At 35.5% G+C, this 19,580-nt stretch overlaps 2 protein-coding genes across 2 annotated transcripts; one reads left to right on the top strand and one right to left on the bottom strand.

Annotated features, from left to right (window-relative positions):
• Positions 1-136: 136 nt before the first annotated feature.
• Positions 137-8,583, top strand: LOC117331740 (protein fem-1 homolog CG6966-like). The gene is made up of 2 exons (XM_033890606.1): positions 137-237; positions 4,396-8,583. The coding sequence occupies exon 2, from the start codon at positions 4,437-4,439 to the stop codon at positions 6,354-6,356; it is 1,920 nt and encodes a 639-aa protein (XP_033746497.1). The 5' UTR covers positions 137-237; positions 4,396-4,436; the 3' UTR covers positions 6,357-8,583.
• Positions 8,584-9,878: 1,295 nt separating this feature from the next.
• LOC117331739 (G-protein coupled receptor GRL101-like) lies at positions 9,879-18,160 on the bottom strand. Its single transcript, XM_033890605.1, has 9 exons — positions 16,861-18,160; positions 16,434-16,612; positions 16,174-16,308; positions 15,562-15,678; positions 13,753-15,309; positions 13,381-13,508; positions 12,984-13,029; positions 12,443-12,681; positions 9,879-11,968 (listed from the first exon to the last, which is right to left on the bottom strand). The coding sequence occupies exons 1-9, from the start codon at positions 17,226-17,228 to the stop codon at positions 11,807-11,809; spliced, it is 2,931 nt and encodes a 976-aa protein (XP_033746496.1). The 5' UTR covers positions 17,229-18,160; the 3' UTR covers positions 9,879-11,806.
• Between the last annotated feature and the right edge of the window lie 1,420 nt (positions 18,161-19,580).

Here is a 19,580-nt window from a genome sequence, read left to right as displayed (position 1 = left end):
TTTTGCAAACATTAAAAAGAGATTCTTAAGATTTGTTTATGAAGGACAATGCATCTTTAAGTCTGGAAGGTGACTGAACAATCGGAACTCCTCGGATATTCTTTTTATTACGAGCTCTCAGGAAAGGCCCGAGGTTCTCCGATTGGTGACTGTACAGCTAGCTCGTCAAGGATCAAATAGAAATGACAAGGCCTTAACAACAATTTGCTGAAAAGATACGTAAATGATAATCTACAAGTAAGTGATAGCAGTATGTTAATCATATTATTGAAATTATTTTGATGACTGACAAGGACGTAACACAATTAATTTCTGTTTAGAAACGTACTTGAAATGTCCAGTAACGTTAACGTTATATATACTCATGCCACCAGTAGGCCAATTTATTGGAGTTCTTTTATCACTTTTATCAAAGGTGGTGCCGCTAGTTTTGTGATGCTGACAAACTTACTTGATATTTGTCTTATATCACTATCATTTTCTATCATAGTTCAAATAGTATTTGAAATATCATTTTGGGCATAAATATGTATGTTATTATTTCTCCGAATGTTGAATTACCTCCCTTGTTTGTATTTTAAGGATCCTTAAATAGTACCCGGAACGAAAAACGATATTCAAATATGTTATTCTTTGTAACCACCAAAGAAGAATGTCGCAAACCGCATCAAAATCGGTTGGCCGAGTGCCGAGATATCGCACATCGAAATACGCGATTTGTACCTGTCGGTCGATTGCTAATCAGTGTATCGGTCAGTCACGCTGATTTTGAACTCTTCAGTCTATGACGTCACAGGTTTAACGGATTAAACTGATATGGTGTGGCCATTAGCATAGAGGACAGTGTCAACAGTAGCAACACAAACATGTCTGAATACGATCTGGACATAAGATTTGAGGTTGATGACTTTGGCGAATATTGCCGACAAGAAGTCGGAATCCAACAATATAAGTTTGAGCTTTAAAAAAAAAAAAAAATAGTGAAATTGACTCTGAAAATGACCGCTTGGTTAACACAGACTGGTGTAATAATCGGTCAATCACCAATAAATGTATATTTAATAGTTATGTGTTTACCATTTCTTACTCATTACTAAAGAAAGGAAACACGGCATCAACATTTTTTAATAAAATAATGTGCCATTTTATTCGCAAATTAATATTCAAATAAACATACCAACAATACAACAGTTCTGGATACTCTGGTTTGTGAGAAAAGACGATACACACGTACAGTAAATTTATGCGTTACATGAAGGACACTTAATTCAGAAAGTAATATATTATAATCATCATGATCTACAATAGACTAAATCTCTTCCGAATAAAAACCAGTGTTGAAGCCTACAACAAACTTTTACATATACAGATTTTATCCCTTATTTTACATGTCATGGTGTCAGGGATTACGGACGATTAAATGCTTGAGAAAGATTTAATTTATATACGATCGTTGTCAGTGAAATTATATAAAGTGATTCGCAACAATTATAATATAATTGATACTTTATGTACTGGTATTAAAACCATCATTTTAGCTCCTTTTTTTTATGATAAAAAACATACAATTTAGTTCATCGTGACTAATCATAATTAATACTAAAACTTATAAACTTGCAATGATTTTCGTGTATGATTTTTTCAAATTTTATTTATTTATTTTTTGTTATTATTATTATTATTTATTTATTTTTGTAATTGTTTCGTTATCGTGAAGTGATCGAGATCCTTGTGGTTTTACTTTCCATTCGTGTGTCGCAAGTCATATCTTCACTTAAAACAGGACTTTAAAAGATGTATAAACATGTTCGGAGAATTACGAATTCTCAAGTTTGAGTGGGTTAGTATACCGCTAAACAATTACCAGGTGTGAAATTACGGTCCACAAGCTCGTCACACCTGTCACTGCACCACATGTGTCTGTGATTTCTGGTGTTCTAATCGGCACACGCCGATAATTGCTTGTGAGTTCACGCGTTTGGTTTCTATGCACTTCAAAAAAGTTCCGAAGATATGCTTTTACAGGTTGTACGTAAATTGAGCTTGAATCTTATTAAGAATTGCGTTTATACTATAGGAAATACATTTTCAAGTTGTTGAAATCAAACACATTATTTTTGGAATTCAGTGAGTTTCGTTTTCCTTACAAGCGAAAAAATTCGTATCTCAAAGGTTTGTCTATAGAATAATTAACCTAAGTTGCCTCATGCATATACCTACGATGTTGAAAATTTACTCTATGAATCTTGTCTGGGGGAGTTACTAATCTTTCATGGACAAGTTTTATCAATTTCGGACAATTCTTCAAGTGTATTTGCAACGTATCCATTGCTGTTTTGGCTAATAAAAATTCAAAATTTTCAGCATTTATTTCACATCGTGTATGACTTGCATTTTAAACTTATATTACTAGAAGTGTTATAACCGAAATCAATATTGGTATGTAACAAACCGGTCATGTCCTCATAATAAAAGGCTATATGATGTAAGTCGTTATAAACGGCCCGTTATTCAAATGTCATACATGTTACAACGACCCGTTAAAATAGAAAATTATTCAAATTTTACATGTTATATACGACCTGTTATAATAGAAAATAAGTAAGATGATACACGCTGTATTTGGCCCGTTATAATAGAAAATTAGTAAGATGTTACATGTTGTATGTGGCTAGTTATGAGAGAAAATTAGTGAGATGCTACATGTTATATATGGCCCGTTATAATAGAAAATTATATGTCCCTGGTTTCGGAAGCACTTGTTATTAACTAATTCACAAATATAACTCAAAGAGTTTATTCAGCACTTTCATTATTGTTGTCTAATTCGCATTAACTGTAGGCACGTGTTCACGTTTGTTTCTATATACAAGTGTATTTCCTATATGGCGGCTCTGATCCCGTTAAACCTCTGACGTCACAGGTCAGAGGTCACCGAAACGAGGTCAACGGCTTTGGGCTTCAGGTGTGTTTTCGAGAAAAATCGCAATTACTCTAAAACTAAAGTCGCTATGAAAGTCGGACTTTCAGCATTTTTAGTTTCATCCTAAATCACATTTTTTAAGCTTAACATAGCAAATCGTTCCGGGTACACTTTAAGCGTTTCCTAACCAGAGAAAGGAATCCGGATGTGACAAATATGTTTCCGAATACTAATTGTAAGCGTTAAGCGAGGGTCTATACGTATGGAATTTAACACTGATATTGGACTAAATGGGTGTTTTGGGGTAAAAAGATTTCTCATTAATCCATATATACATAAGGTAGGTGTTGTGTCACGATTTTATTGCTTTTGCACCAAAATCTTAGCGACACAAAATGGTGTCGGAGAATTCCACATTTTCATATAGTAGTGCGCTGTGGCCCTACACCAGACATGGTGTCAGGGCCGGACGAAACTCGGGCTAAGGACAATGTGACCGTTACTACTAAAAGTATAAAAAGTGATTTTGTTTCTGAACATCACTTACATTCAAGTGGACTAATCACACTCAAACTTTACACACTGCTTCCTCATTGGAATTCTGGCATTGGATTTCTTTTGTGTCAACTGGTCAAGGGCACTGGTACTGGTCAAGGGCACTGTTACCAGATAGAAAATTAATTAAAGTTTCTAACTCAGACTTCACACAGTGTTTCCCTACTGATACAATATACTTTGTTACTTTAGACTGCTTTTTGATGTCAAAGGTCAAGGTCACTGTTGCTATGATTTAAAATATGTTTCTACTTGGTGGTTTGATTTCCTTAGGATGGTTCTGTCTGTTCTGATCAACATTTCTGTATAGTAATGCCCAAGTTCATTTTCAAGTGGACCATTCAGACTGAAACTTTACACACTCACTTTTATTTGGAATTCTTGCTCGTAATTATTTTTCAGTAAAAAATCAGATGCCAATGCCACCATAACGGAAAATGACAAAACACTCTTTGGACAATGAATAAATCTCCCGATTAGTATCATTCATTGATTCCTTGTAAATATATGTACATGTTTATATACAAGTCACATCAAATTTACTGTAGATGTCCTTGGAGTCAAAACATGATTGTACGATCCTGTGCCATCTCACCAGCCTTGTCTACCCTGCACACTTCACTTTGCACTTGAATAGCTGATGTACTTAATAATGAAGCTCATCAGGTGTAATAGTGAAAGAAATGGTTACCAGTTCACAATACAGACAACACAGTAGTGGCATATATTTCTTGGTTAATACATCGTATATTATAGTAAAATACATAGTCTATATATGTACCATTTCAAGGAAGGTAATTATTAGGGAACAATCTTAGAAAAACTTTGCAGTAATACTGGTATCCCGTAGAAACTAGTCACATGTATCTTTGTATTACATTGAATAAAGTCAAGTGTTAATTTTTTATATGTTTCAGATGCGGCTGTTTTCCTAATATACACAAGATTTCCTCTTGCCATGGCCTCCGAGCAAAGCTATAACAAAATTGTGTACAAAGTCCATAATCTTGTTGAAAAAGGAGACTTGAAGAATCTTAGAAAGCTGTTAGGGGGCAAAACTTTGGAAGAAAGGCAAATAATTGTTAATGAAAAAGTTAAGAACAATACTGCCCTCTTCCATGCTTGTTTTCATGGTAGACTTGACATTGTTCGTTACCTTCTTGAAAACTGTAAGCCAGACCTGGAAGCCACTGGCACACACATTGTAGAGGAGGATGAACATTCTGAACATATTGTGCCACCAATATGGAGTGCTGCAATTTCAAATCAGTTAGATATAGCTAAAGCTCTGATTGAAAATGGAGCAAATGTGCATGGATGTTCAGATACCAAGTCGACAGCGGTACGAGCAGCTTGTTACAGTAATAATGTGGATATGGTCAAGTATCTTGTTGAACATGGGGCTGATGTCAACATTCCAAACAAAAATGGTGCAACGTGTTTAATGAATGCAATAGAATGCAAAGAACTTTGTGAATTCATTATCCAGTCTGGTGCAAAAGTAAATGCACAAGAAAGTGGTAGAGATGAATTAACTGCATTACATTATGCTGTAAATTACCAAAAGCTTGATACAATAAAGGTTTTGCTGCAGCATGGCGCAGATGTGAATTTGAAAACTATTGATGGGATATCATCTGTGCTGTTGGCTGCTCTTCTTAATCTGACAGACATTACATACTTTTTCATCAAGAATGATGATCTTCCTATTCCCACTGGCGACAAAATCAATGCTATAGAACTATTAGGCGCCAAAGCTGTTGACTATCATGCATTTGATGATGCTCAAGAATCGTGGACTGAAGGCATAAAGATGAGAGAGCTCCATGGGATACCCAAGCAATTACCAGACTGCAGGGATATGTACGAGAATGCAAAGGAACCAGAAACTTTGGAAGAATTGGCTAATCTTCAAATCACGTCAACGAACATGTATCTGCAAGCAGCTTTAGTAAAGCAAAGGATACTTGGCCCCTTGAACCAGGATTCACTTCTTGCTGCTATCCAGTATGGCTGGGAACTCCGCGGGTGTAGAAGGTTACAGAAAGCATTGGAGATTATCTCCTCTTGTTACGATGGGTACATAACCAAGGGATGGTATTTACTGGACAACTGTCTTATAGCCATTTCCCAAGTGCTAAATCTGACAGCTCTGATCCTTAAGGACGAGAGAGATTTAAAGACGGTTGAACACTTTACCAACATGTCAAATTTCCTCCATAAGCTAGTAGAGCATGTGTTCAAAGCTACGCCATTGCTTAAAGAGAAAACCGCTCTCCGAGATGACAGACGGAACTATCAGCAGTTACTGCTGCTGCTATTGGATTGTGTAGCGTTGTTGATTCACATTGTACCAGAAGACTACATCATTGAAAGCGTCATTTTTGAACTAAAAAGGATTATGAAATTTGACCCACGTGGTCAACAGAGACAAACCTTACTCCATATGGCTGTAGACACATCCGTATCAAAGAGATTGTATAGTTCCGAAGGATTAGAAGAATTTAGAGACGATACTGCTTTGGTTAGGACTCTGCTTGAATGTGGAGCTCAGATCAACGCTGTAGATACAGACTACAACTCACCATTGTACTGTCACATCAAGGCCATTGGGAAATGTGGCGTTATGCATGAAAAGGACATTTTAAACATACTCCTAGAGCACGGTGCCCACGTGGACATGACCAACAAAGCGGGTGAGACCCCGCTTTACGTTGCCAAACAGAATTATGTCACTCTGCATGAAGTCAAGCATACTAAACTCCAATGCTTGGCAGCTAATGTCATCAACAAGTTTAACATTCCTTACCGATTTGAAATACCAATTAACCTAATAAGGTTTGTGGAGATGCATGGAACACAGTCAAACATAAGATAACGTCCTGTATTATGATATATGCATTTCCAAAATTCACTTTTTGTTCTAAAAATGATTTTTTATATTTAAATCCTCTTTGCACCCTTGGTATATAGAATGACAAAAAATGGAATGCTCATCAGTAATTGTTAGATTTGTTCCTTTCTCTTCAAATCACAAGGCTAATATTGAGGTACGTGTTTGATGAAAATTGAAACGTGGCTAAGCACAAATTGAAGCTGATTTATTTCATTTTCAGTGTTTTGAGATTCAGTTGTTAGGTCAAATACCAAAGGTAAAACATAACCTGTCTTCTTTATCGAGTTTCTAATCTAGTTGGCCTGTATCATCTACAAGGTGATTCATACACCCTTCCATGTTGTCATATTCAGAAGGTAACCCTTCCTACCATGGAAGGAAATCCCACCATCTTTGTCCCTAAATTGAGCTATAAATTGAGCTATAAATTATTAGTAAATTTTTCATGGTTTACAATTTTGCTGAAAATCTAGTTTATGAATCAGAATGAGCAGTTCGAAATATGCTCTTTTAAGATGTTAGTTTGTCAGGTGGTGATATATATATATATTTTCCCATATTTCTGAGGCTCTGAATTTGACCCAATCTCCCCCCTAGAAATCTAAGATGTTGGCCAGTAAGTAGTCTTCGGATTTCATAAAGAACATATGCAGATATAAACATTCATAGTTTCCTAGACTTGCTTTACAGGTTGAGCTCATTGGAATTTTAATGTGTAATTCCCATTTGATAAAGTGTGGCGTTGATTGACTCGGTTCCATGCCTACTCAGCTGGTGACCGTTCTGCTATATATATATATATATCGAGACCTGGTTGTACTTGACTCAAAGGATGTCTTAGTCAATTTAAATGTATTATTGTGGTATTTTCATATTTAGTACAAAATTTTCCTTCTTTAAGAATAAGATTTTACAAAAATTAAAGCTAGATTGAACATCCTTAAATTCATTCCCTACCTTTTAATATCTTATGTAGGTTTTGGTACAATCTTTGAGGCTTCAAACAGTATGCTATAGTCCAGTCAATTTTCTCAAATTATGGCCCAAAGCCGGACATGATTGTAACATACAAAAATGTATCTTATTTCTTTGCTTTTGGAATGGTGGGCTCTATATTATAACAGGAAAAAAGTCTACCAAAATCGACCTTTGGGAAAAGGTCTTTTAGACCTAGGAAATTAAAACAGAAAGAGAGAAAATCACGTTTATAAGCGTAATATATAGAGGTTACACAACAAGTGGTTGTTGTATATGGTATTTCTTTCACTAGAGTTAGTTATTTTTCAAAAGTTACAAAAACAGGTGCTTTAGCGATTGTTTTTTGTAACTTTTAAAAATAGCTAACGAGAGTGAAAGAAATACCATATACACCAACTACGAGTTTGTGTGACCTGTTTCTACCACAATAGAAAAGCTATTCTGAGAATGAAGTGACCTGTTTTGTGTAAACGTGTGTTCTTTTCCCAATGTCAGGTATGGTGTAAAGATGTGACCTAGTTTGAAATGCCGCTAATTAATATGCAAAACTGACAAACTGAAACTAATGTGTGTGCTTGGTTCACTCTCAGGAAATGTATGAAAATATTACAATTTATTGCAAATCATAACAAAACAATAAGTAGGGTTATTCTTTTAAGCAATAAATTGATAAAAATCTATATATATTTTCAAGGATATAACAAATCAACTGCGATCTACGTATGCGTTATCATTTCCAAGACATCGTGAAGCGGTATTCAAGTGTTAGCCAATCAAATTGCATTGAATCAGGTGATTAAAAAAATAGTCCCGGTCTAAGGTCACCGTTTCAACCAATCAAAACGCATTTAGAGTTTATTCCCCGTATGGTATAAACTGAATGATATTCAGCAGTTGTAATGATTAGTTCATGTCTTGGGAGTTGAATAACACCCACCTATTATGGTAGAAATACCTTTTGTGTAATGATGAATATGAAAAAGTAACATTATATATTATTAATATTATATATATTTATTATATTTTATTTTTGAAAATATGGCATTTGATTTAATTTTCGTACAGGTTGGTTTTGGTAGACTTTGGTAGCCTGGGTTATAAATTGACTGTACTACTATGCTACTGAAGTTATTTTAATTGTTTTGTATCTGATTTGGAGGTTATTTTTTAGAATTACATTATATATCAACAATAACTCGACTTTATTACATTTTTACCAGTGAAATATCAAAAATTCTTCATTCTATAAAAGTGATATTTTTCACTAGTGAAAAATATCACTTTTGCTGATTTGACCAATCAAATTAATGATTAGAAAATACCAAAATAATTGACCAATCAGAAAGCCCGATATATATGTCAGCACCTGGACAGGGGGGGGGGGGGGGGGGGGGGGGGCGGGGGGGGGGGCTACTTTTTATTGTTTACAAATTATCGCTGAAGGCCTAGTTAGCATACGGGGTAGGTTTTTCGTTGATAAAAAATGTAATAAACAGAATATCTAACAGTGTCTTCAGTAATACCAAATATATTTCACTCGTGTGGCTAATATTTTGATATTTTTCACGCGTGCTGCAGCACTAGTGAAAAATATCAAAATATTAGCCACACGAGTGAAATATATTTGGTATTACTGAAGACACTGTTAGATATCCTCTATATATTGTAATGGATTTCTCACATAAAATGCACCATTCTTCATGTTCTTAAGGCGGAACTGTATTGACTTAGTGATTGACTGTATGTGGTATATTACTAGAAATTATTACATTGTCAGTCACTTTTACTAGTTAATGTAAATTTTGGAAGATAATAATTTGATATTCGTTTTGGTACTTTGATGTATGACAAACCATATTTTTGGCAACTTATACTCTTCAGTATGCATTTTTAGCTCGTTATATTTTCAATCTGCATTTTAACAAGAAATAGTTTTTTGACATATTATTAACCCTTTATAAAGAACTTTTTCTTTATCATTTCCGCCCTTATTTCGCTGTTTTATATATCTTCATGTATATATGTTAATGTGAAGAAATCATGTTCATTGCCATTTTGAATGTCAAAAACACGTTTAAAGAAATCAAAACTAAAGTTCCTTTGATCCTGTTCATGTATTTTGGGAAGTTAGTTTGAAGATATTTTGAAGACATTGTTGAAAAATATGTGCGAATACATATTTGCCAACTTTGCTAGCCAAAATACTCGTATTGAACACATTGAAATCACTTGGCTAGCGAAGGTGGCAAATATGTAGTCATACTCCAAATCTAATTCAAATTAGACGTGTAATGTCCGTCCTCTACGATACAATTCAATGAGTCATAGAGTATCGTGGAGGAGCAGAAATTACATGTCTAATTTTGATTACATTGACTCCCAATCCGTACCGTTACAAGCGGTTTGTTCTATCTTCTAAATTTGAACGCTATATCCAGTTTTCTAAATGTTGTAGGAATCATTTTCCGTTCCTGAGTTGTAGGTATTACATACACACTTTCTCCTACTGTTCATCGATAACATATATTTTTTTAAGACAACCTCAAATAAATGAGATGATCTAAGAACCGGAATATGTCAAAATAATTTTGCATGCTAACGAATTGAGGAAAGCCAATGTAATTATTATTTCTAGTGACGATTGCTAAGAATGACCTTCAGTCCACGTGTTTGGGGAAGTCAGTTTACGGATTGTAACTTCTACTGAAAATGACCAAGTATGGCATTCGGTACAAGTGTTTCGGTAAGACAGCCGATGGTAATCTTTATGTGTATGACTTATTCCCTAATCATTGGAAGACGTCACAAAATTTCTTTTTACACAAAAGATAAATGTACGTATGACCTATTGTATTCACTTAATAGCATGCCAGTTATGTGATAGAGGTCAATATTACAGGCACTGTAAATATTAAAACTGGGTTGTTTGGCTGCGATTTCAAATCGCTTTATATGTTTTCCTGGAACTCTGCTGTCTCGTATTGATTTCATGGATAAATAGAATCAAAAGATAAGCAATACTAATTGTACACAATGTTCTTGATAAAATGTCGTTTTGTAATGAAATGCACACATACAATACGCGTTTTTAAATTTGGTGGTAATTTGGATAAACGTGTCGACTAATGAATTATCTGTTATTATAAAGTAACTGATTTACGCCTACTGAAATGATAATTGTGATATAAGAAAATGAACGCTGATATTTGTTGAAATACAATATTTAATTCACAACATGTAACAACGAGACAGCGTATTTTGATGACTGATAATAAACATGAAATATAACAAATGTACCTTGTATGTCTTACTGTTGTAACTAAATGTCAGATAATCTTACTTTAAAAATTGCCGAATAATGATTATAGTGATATCGTCATAGTAATTTTGATCTGAAGTAAAACAAAAAAACAAAAAAACAACCTATACATTTGATCTACAATATGTAGCAGAATATCAAGGCGTGATGTGAATTATGTACATGTATGTATTGTTTGATTATTAAATATTTGTTATCAGATACAGTTAAATAAGATAATAGAAACTTACCTAGGTAGTTCTTTTTTATATGGCATTGCTTACAAAGATACACAGTTACAGAGGCCGCCCATAAAGCACAATATACTGTCAGAAATATATTTTTCGCTGAAGAATATATCAATGATAAAAACCAAATTCACCAACTAATGTTACACGCACGTCATGACGTTAGTCTCCTCTGATGTCGGATTCATCGTTGACCTTACGGAGTGGTATAACTGTCCGAATCGTCTTGCTCCCACTGCAGTTCCCTGGATTCGTGAAATGATTTACGTAATGAACAAAAAGACAAACCGTATTTGATATCTTGTTATACATGCTTCCAAATGTTCGAATAGAATGTTTGTTACTTTATCAAACCTTGTGAAAACACGGACCGGGTAAGTCCGCACCTTTAAAAAAGAATTTTGGTGACTATATCTATCGATATACTAAGTGGCCGAGTTCAAGGATACTACAAACTCATTAACAGCATCCGCTTACATCGACGTTTACTTACAACGAAGCCGTATGATAATGTGATGATTTCAGTTTCCCAATTATTAGAGAGAGTGTGGCGGGAATTGCCTACCAATTGCTCAGAAAGGCTCCCGAAGTCTAACAGAAGGGCTCGGTGACAAGCATGAAGTATGAAGAAGAAATACAGAAGACGCTTGCCCTTCCGGAACATTTCAACAATCTCCATGTAAATCTACTTTATTTTTGTTCGTATTTGTCGATTTTGACCTTGAATTACGGTTTCGTTTTGATGTCATTATTCTTTAACATTTTACCTATTTAATCAATCTGTATCTCCATTTCCAAATTTTCGCACTCACGAAGTCGTATTTAAGGATGCTACTATGAACAACGATATGATCAGTCTTTTCCACTTTGACATTGCACAGTGAACATACGTTGACACTGATCTGATCTTATTGTGCACCAAGTCTCGACAATTTTTTCTTTGTTTTACGGATATGTTTCTGATACCATCGTAGTAATGTGATAGTGAGTTTTCCCACGTCGCAAATGTTTTCTGATTTCTCCGTATCCTGGACTGCTAGATCTAGGCGAATGACGACCCTCGTGACTTTCTGTAAGGAATGACACAATACACACGGTTAGATAGTGTATTTTTACATACAGATATAGTAACAGACAGTGTATGACCTATCATGAATAAAGAACTGCACCATACAGCTGTTTCGTCCAATAATTTGCTTATTTTCATAAGTATTGTTTTTCTACTTGTCTTTTTCAATGGTCTGTATGTAAATCTATGTTTGTTGGTACTGACACTTGTTTCATTAATTCTGTGTTAGAATTACAGTATTTGTTGTTTTCTTAACCTTTTAATAAAAAAGATAATTTAATGCTTGAACATCATTATCAATCCATTAACTTTTTACTTTTCGTGCTGACGGAATAGATTCTAAATTCCAACCATGCACTATTTCATAGGCAAGCACCATATAATTATGATCTGCGCATGCCTATATTACGAAAGCGAGGGATTTAAGTACATTTTAGACTTTTGCTGTGTATAAACTTATCTGTCCATAGCGTACCTTATTTTGTACGGTCAGGAAGATCGTATCGTCCGTCAGCGGTCCATTCACCATATCATTGCCGTGTAGAAGTGTCAGGCCACGCATCAGTTCAAGGACGACCTTGTACATCGCCCGGACCCTCGGCTCATCTCTCGTCATCACCTCCTCCAGTGGCGTGTAAGTAGTAGGATGGTTCCCAAGCATAAATAGTTGGTTTTGACTAAGTGCCGTCCAGACTTTCCATGTATTGGCATCGTCTATTAATAATAAAAGACAGTAATTCATGTAAAAGCTTGTGGTAAGCGATGAAAATACTGAATTACAACATTAGGACAAATTGTATCACCCCAAGTTGTAAATATGTCAATGTGAACTGCCACGACTTGTAACAGAGAAGAGGAATTAATATAAACTGTCAAATTGCTCTCCAATCATTGTATTTATATTCTTAAACTTTAGTGTGTAAATGCTGGAAAATAACATATTTTTTAAATATGGATAAAATATCGTATTTTCCATGCAGGAAGATTGATTACGGATCAAGAAAACCGGTACTTACAGGCAGATTTCTTCAAACTTCGGCCAAAATTCAGTCCTGGGTATTTCTACAGGGTATAATGCAATGCATGAAACATCTAAATTCTTTTCATGTATATTTTCCTGTTAACATAATGTATCTGCTGTATACATACCAATATTAACTGTTTTTAATATTTATTTAGAAACCGGTACATTTAATGCCGAATGAGAGATATAGGACTGCGCTATACAGCTGTTTCGGCCTTAAAAAGGCAGATAAAAGGCAGGCATTTTGTCCGAACAAGACCGATTTTTATCGTATTAATTGTTCTTCAATGATCTAGAGAACGCAATATATACGATGAGATTTTAGACTTTTTTAACAACTCTGCATACGTGGCAAAGAACTGTGGTATGGCAGCGTTTACATGGGGTACCTTTTTCTTTAGTATGCCCGTAAACGTGTATATGACCGGGTTGAGAGCAGAGTTGATTGGCAGGATAAAAACAGCTGTCCAGGCATATGTTGAGGCAGGGATCATCTCACCTGACAGAGCCATAAGACCTAATCAAAGAGAACACATTGCTTTGTTTATAGTCAAATAAGAAGTAAGGTTATGTGGTTATTTATCGAGCAGATTTGAGTTTTTTATACAAAGATTAACCTGTACACAAAAACAGCTAAATGGTGCTACCATTGACTGAATCATCTGGCATTATTGTTTTTGTAAATGATTTGTGATTTAGTAAACCTATGATATGTATAATAAAAAAAAACATTTGTCTGTGAGAAATTTGTCAATACTTACCCATAACACCCACTGGGAACCAACAGAGAAAGTCAGAAAACACCACCAAAAATAAGCTTCGAGCAATCGCTGCGTCTTGAAAATGGCGCTGCGATTTCAGCATTTTATCGTCGGAGGAAATTTCTTTGTAAATGAAGATCTGGCCTATAGCAATTCCAACGAACACAAAGAAGTTGAGAAAAATGAAAAGGATCGTACCGAATTCCCAACCAGGTGGTCTGTCACGTGTCAGTGGGAGAGCGAGACAAACTGCTGACCGGGAATAGAAACTTCCCTTGAAATAACCAGTGGCCATAAGAGGTAAAATAGCAACCGACATCGCAGAGAGCCATACAATGCCACATGCACATTTGGCTTTTCTTGGACCGAATTGTACCTGGCCTAATGGAAATTTAATTGTCACAAAACGATCGATGGTTATAAGCAGCAGAAAAATAACTGATGCCTCACTTGAAACTGTCGCAAGGACGCCTGCTAGCTTGCAAGTGTTACCATAACGCCACGCGATGTCATTCCATACGTATCTTCCTCTGAATGCAGAATCGGCAGATGCAATGATGAGCATATATACACCCATACAAAAGTCTGATATGCCAAGGTTAATGATCAAGATACCATGTGCCTTCTTCAAGGTGCGTTTGTCGGCTGTACATTTATACATAACCACACAAATGTTCCCAAAAAACGCACAGAGTCCTATTATCCAAAGGAACGCTCTTAACATGTCTTCTCGCATCAAGTCGTCGCACGAAGAAAATTCGTCTTGATAAGGAAAACAGTTGGCGTCTGTGACATTCTCGGGCTTGAGACAACAAAACATATACGTGTCTGTGTATAATTTGGTTAAATTAGACAGTCCTCTGAATATACCGTCCGAAAACTCTATTATCTCATTACCTCTCATATCTAATACAGCTAGAGAGGACAACGATGCGAATGCATCGTCCTCTACTTTAGTTAGGCCATTGTCTGTTACACGTAAACTCTGTATCGAATCCAATCCTTTGAATGTTCCCTTTGGTAGACTCGTTATACTTGTATGTGCTATAACAACTTCCGGCAATTTCAGCAAACCTGAGAATGAATCCTCATACACATACCGGAGTTGTACGTTACCCTCAAGATTTAAAAATCTCAGATTGTTCAAACCTTCGAACGCGGAGGCAATTATTCGACTGATGCCGTTATAGCTAAGATCCAAACTATACAGATTTTTAAGAAGGAAAAAGTTTCTAGACCGCAGCTCAGTGATCCCTGAATTTGATAGGTTAAGTTCTCCTAGTAAACCGAAGTTAAATGCGGGTATAAATGTAGAAAAATCAGACTGGATAAATATTAACTTTCGGGTTGTTGCTTGGAGATCGATGGTATCATTCATAGATGAAACACCTCGACACATCACTGTAAAGCCAATGCACAAACACGCGTCGGGGCATCGGCTGTAGCAATGTTCCTCGTCGTCCCCATTCGGACATTCTTGCAATTCGTCACATACGGAACTGACAGGAATACACATGTTGCTGGCATGGCATCGGTACAATCCCGGGCAGCTATCGTCTGGAAAAAATATAATGTAACTTAATCAAATAAAAAATATGTTATTGATCTAACAATTGAAAATGGCCTTTACATCACAACGGCAGTAGTACTTTCGGGCATGAAAAATAAGCATTTCATGAAAATGATTGTGAAATTTGCAACAGGAATATCTCATCTAAGTGTCGAAACCATTTGTTATTCCACGATCATCAGCAGATGCGACAAAGTTTGACAATTTTCAGATAAAAATAGTTTATCTTGCTGTCTTACCACAGTGTTTTTCGTCTTGACCGCTTGGGCAATGGTCAGTACCGTCACACACCAGTCGGGCTGGGATACAGTAGCGTCCTGGACATTTCACGTAGTCAGATGGACAGACGAAATGTTCTGTTATAGCAACAATAGATATATCGTGTAAGATATTTTAAACGACGTATTGAATGTATTTTAATATAATTTATTATCTTGAAGTGTTTTAGATAGTATACTTTTTTATATGAATTACTTGATAGTAACACATATGTTTATCTTATAAAGTAGGTATCTGGTAAATGACAGCCTTCTGGATAGACGGACTCTTTAGCTCGTGTATATCTCTGGATGATAGTAATCTCTAGAAGACAATTCTGTCTACACAAAATGATCTTCAAATCTTTAAAATACCGTTATGTATTATTTTGTAAGGCAGATTTTGTCGGGAAAATATATTCTTATTTCTTATCTCGGTCAACCTGTTATCAAGGACGCATTATATAAAAAAGAAAGGATGAAAGTAAATCTGAGCAACAGAAACGTTACTTAAAGTCTATACTAAACCTAATGACGAAATACATGCTGCAAAAAAGGAGATTTTCCTAGGTCTCTGATGGCACGAATTATTACCACAATCGTCCAGATGAGAGAGGTCCTGGCAACCTTTCAGTTCTCCGTACTCGTCGTAATCTCTCAAACACTTGTGCGTGTAATTGATGGAGATCTTACTTCGACACAGGTATCGCTCGCTCCGCACTTCGTTATCTGATAACAAATTACATTTGAGCATTAGTAAAAGTGAATAAAAAATCAGAAATAAAAATATCCATAGCACGAAATGATGTTTATATATGCTACCCTTTTCTTTTTTTTAAAGTAAGTCAGTTTACCATTCTCACAGATCAGCGGGCCGACATGAAGAACGAGGTTGCGCTGTTGACCTGCCTGTACTGAAGCTGTTATTTGTAACACAGGAAGGTAGCGCTCATCATGGATAATTCCGGAATCCTGTCGTACCTCCGTAGTTGAGGCGGTGTACCAGTCATGGGCTGTCGTAGAGCAATTACACCTTATTGAAAATTCAAAATTTGTACAATTTTATTAAACCATTGCAAAGTCAGATAATTATCAGACTACACTTTCTGACATAAAACTACTGTTAAAACGATAAGTCAAATTACGTTATTGCCTGAACACAGGCATGATGGCTGGAAGGTCTTAAGGTAGTAACCCTAAGTATAACATGGCGGATGAAAAACAAGAAGATGTGATATATTTTTCTATATTCTTTATTTTTTATGTAACGATGATACAAACCTTGTTTGATTCGTATCACAGTTGAAGAACATGGGACAGGAACATGTGTCGTCGGTTGTCTTTAACGAAAACAGTTTAGTTTCATTTGTGAATCCGCCTTGCCAGGAAGTACTCTGGAGTATAGTAAAGTGACACTTCATGCTGATAGTCTGATAACAAACGTTTTCGTCCTTGATTTTCTCAATCATAAACTTGGGTAAGGTGTATGTAATATGTTGATTGAGGGTCTTCCCCTGTGTTACTGTGATTGGGTCCTCGTAGGTGTGGTGGATGATTGTTTGGACCATGTCTTTTCCATTCTTTTTGAGGAATTTGCAGGAAACAGGAAATGCATCTGGAACATAAAGACTTGTTACAAGGTATAACATTTAATCCTTTAGTATAGACAACCTTATTAATTAGTGGATTAAAATTGTTTGCATATTTACTGCTTACATATTTCTATTGCTCATAGTCGTGCCCTGTATTAATTATTTTTCTTATAATCATTTCTCAATCATACTTCTATCAAATTCAAGTAATCACTCTCCAACTATGCAACCTTACGGAATCCACTAAATATATTATCTAACTAATTTTGCCTTTCTTAACTGTCATTATCAAATTAAAACTCAGAATGTTGTATCCATGACTGGTCCCCAAAGCTTATGGGTGGATGACCAGCAGCTACCTAGCTGTAATGGACTTTACTGGTCGGTATCCCATAGGCGGAGGGAATCCTGTTTTGGTTACAGGATTTTAAAATTTTCTAAAAATAAACTGGATGAAATACATTAAATAAAATCGACTAATTATACTCGACTCAGAGTTGTCCCTACTAAACTGATATCTCACTATATTATGTATTATATGAATGATGTTAACTTGTATATACTCATTGTTACTAAATGGAGAGAACTTACATAGGCTATGCCTGTTGTTCAATCCTTTTTCTTTCAGAATTATTTTCTTTGAGAAATAAAATTTGTTGAAATGAAATAACCCTATATTAGTAAAAACATTTAATTTACGTAATATACCGTTTCATGACTCTCTAAATTACAGCAGTTGAATTATGAAAAACTGATATCTTCACGGGATAATCAGATTCAGGCCTTACGGTCAGTGCCCATGTTTGTGAGGTATTCCCCATCTTCTCGCATTCCAAGATACCACCATTCTGCACAAGATCGTTGGGTATTCTGCTCACAAGCCTGGTTCTCGTCTTCGTGAAATAATCCCCCACAGTCGATTTTGCCGTCACAGACTCTACTCCTCCTCATACATGATTGGTCGTAACACTGGAAGTGCTTTTCTCCACATTCATCTGTAATGAAATCCCTATATCTATCACCAGATACTTTGGACTCAGTACATAAATGTAATAAATCTAATGGATTAAGTAAATTTAAATTTCAAAATACACAGCAATATTTTCACATGCATTATCTTATAACACTATATTTTGTATGGCATTATTTATCTGTAAATATAGGAAAGGAAAACTCAATTTAATACATTGATCAGTGGAAATTGATATCAACTCTTATTCAAATATGTTACTTATGATCGTTTATTATTTTGATGTTAATGAGGTTAACATACTACAATTTTCCTCGTCAGATCCATCTATACAATCAATCTTCATGTCACAGCGGAAGTCCGTATCAATACACTGCTGGTTTCTACACGTCATCTGTTGGTCTGAACACTCGAGACGTACTGTAATATAGCGACCCACATTGTAACTTTATAAAACTGGATAACTTCGAAATCTAAATACACAAACTCCAGGCTGACGAGTGGATTTTTGGTAACCATCGGCTGACCAGGTCTTAAGGCACATATATGATAGCTTTTGTTGTACTGTCATCCATATCGAAATCACTGGTCAACTTAGGAATTCAAGATTTGAAGGTTGACCTGTGCAACCCCGGTGGCACTGAAACAACTGTGACTATTCATGCATACGCTTCCGGATACATTTAACGTATTGCTTTGATAAAAAGTATTATTACAATTTACAATTCTTTCCAACACATTTTATATGTTCATGTGTATATATTTCATTTTCATTGTTGAATGTTTTTAATTCAATTCGCGATGCGCTTACCTGCATTATTGGTATAGAACAGCATTGAACGCTCCCTAGATAATGTTCTGTTGTCAAATGAGATTGGTTTTTAAATTAATTAATTTTACATACCACAATGTGCCTCGTCTGAATTATCCGGACAGTCCTTTCTGAAGTCGCAGTAGCGGTCTAGTGATATACAAGTGATGCCGTCGTGACACCGAAACTGTGAGGATGAACAGTAATCTGAGGGACAGACATACAGATACTGTATTATTACTGTGTTTATAGCTAGTACGGACAAACATACATATACTGTATTACTACTGTGATTATAGCTAATACGGACAGACAGACCGATACTGTATTATTACTGTGATTATAGCTAGTACGGACAGACATGCATGTATAATTACTACTGTGAATATAGCTAATACGGACAGACAGACCGATACTTTATTATTACTGTGATTATAGCTAGTACAGACAGACATACAGATACTTTATTATTACTGTGATTATAGCTGGTACGGACAGACATACATATAATGTATTATTACTGTGATTATAGCTGGTACGGGCAGACATACATATACTGTATTATTACAGTGTTTATAGCTGGTACGGACAGACATACAGATACTTTATTATTACTGTGATTATAGCT

The sequence above is a fragment of the Pecten maximus genome, chromosome 7 (assembly GCF_902652985.1).
Source record: "Pecten maximus chromosome 7, xPecMax1.1, whole genome shotgun sequence".
Lineage (NCBI taxonomy): Eukaryota > Metazoa > Mollusca > Bivalvia > Pectinida > Pectinidae > Pecten > Pecten maximus.
This window is presented reverse-complemented; position numbering and strand designations above follow the sequence as displayed.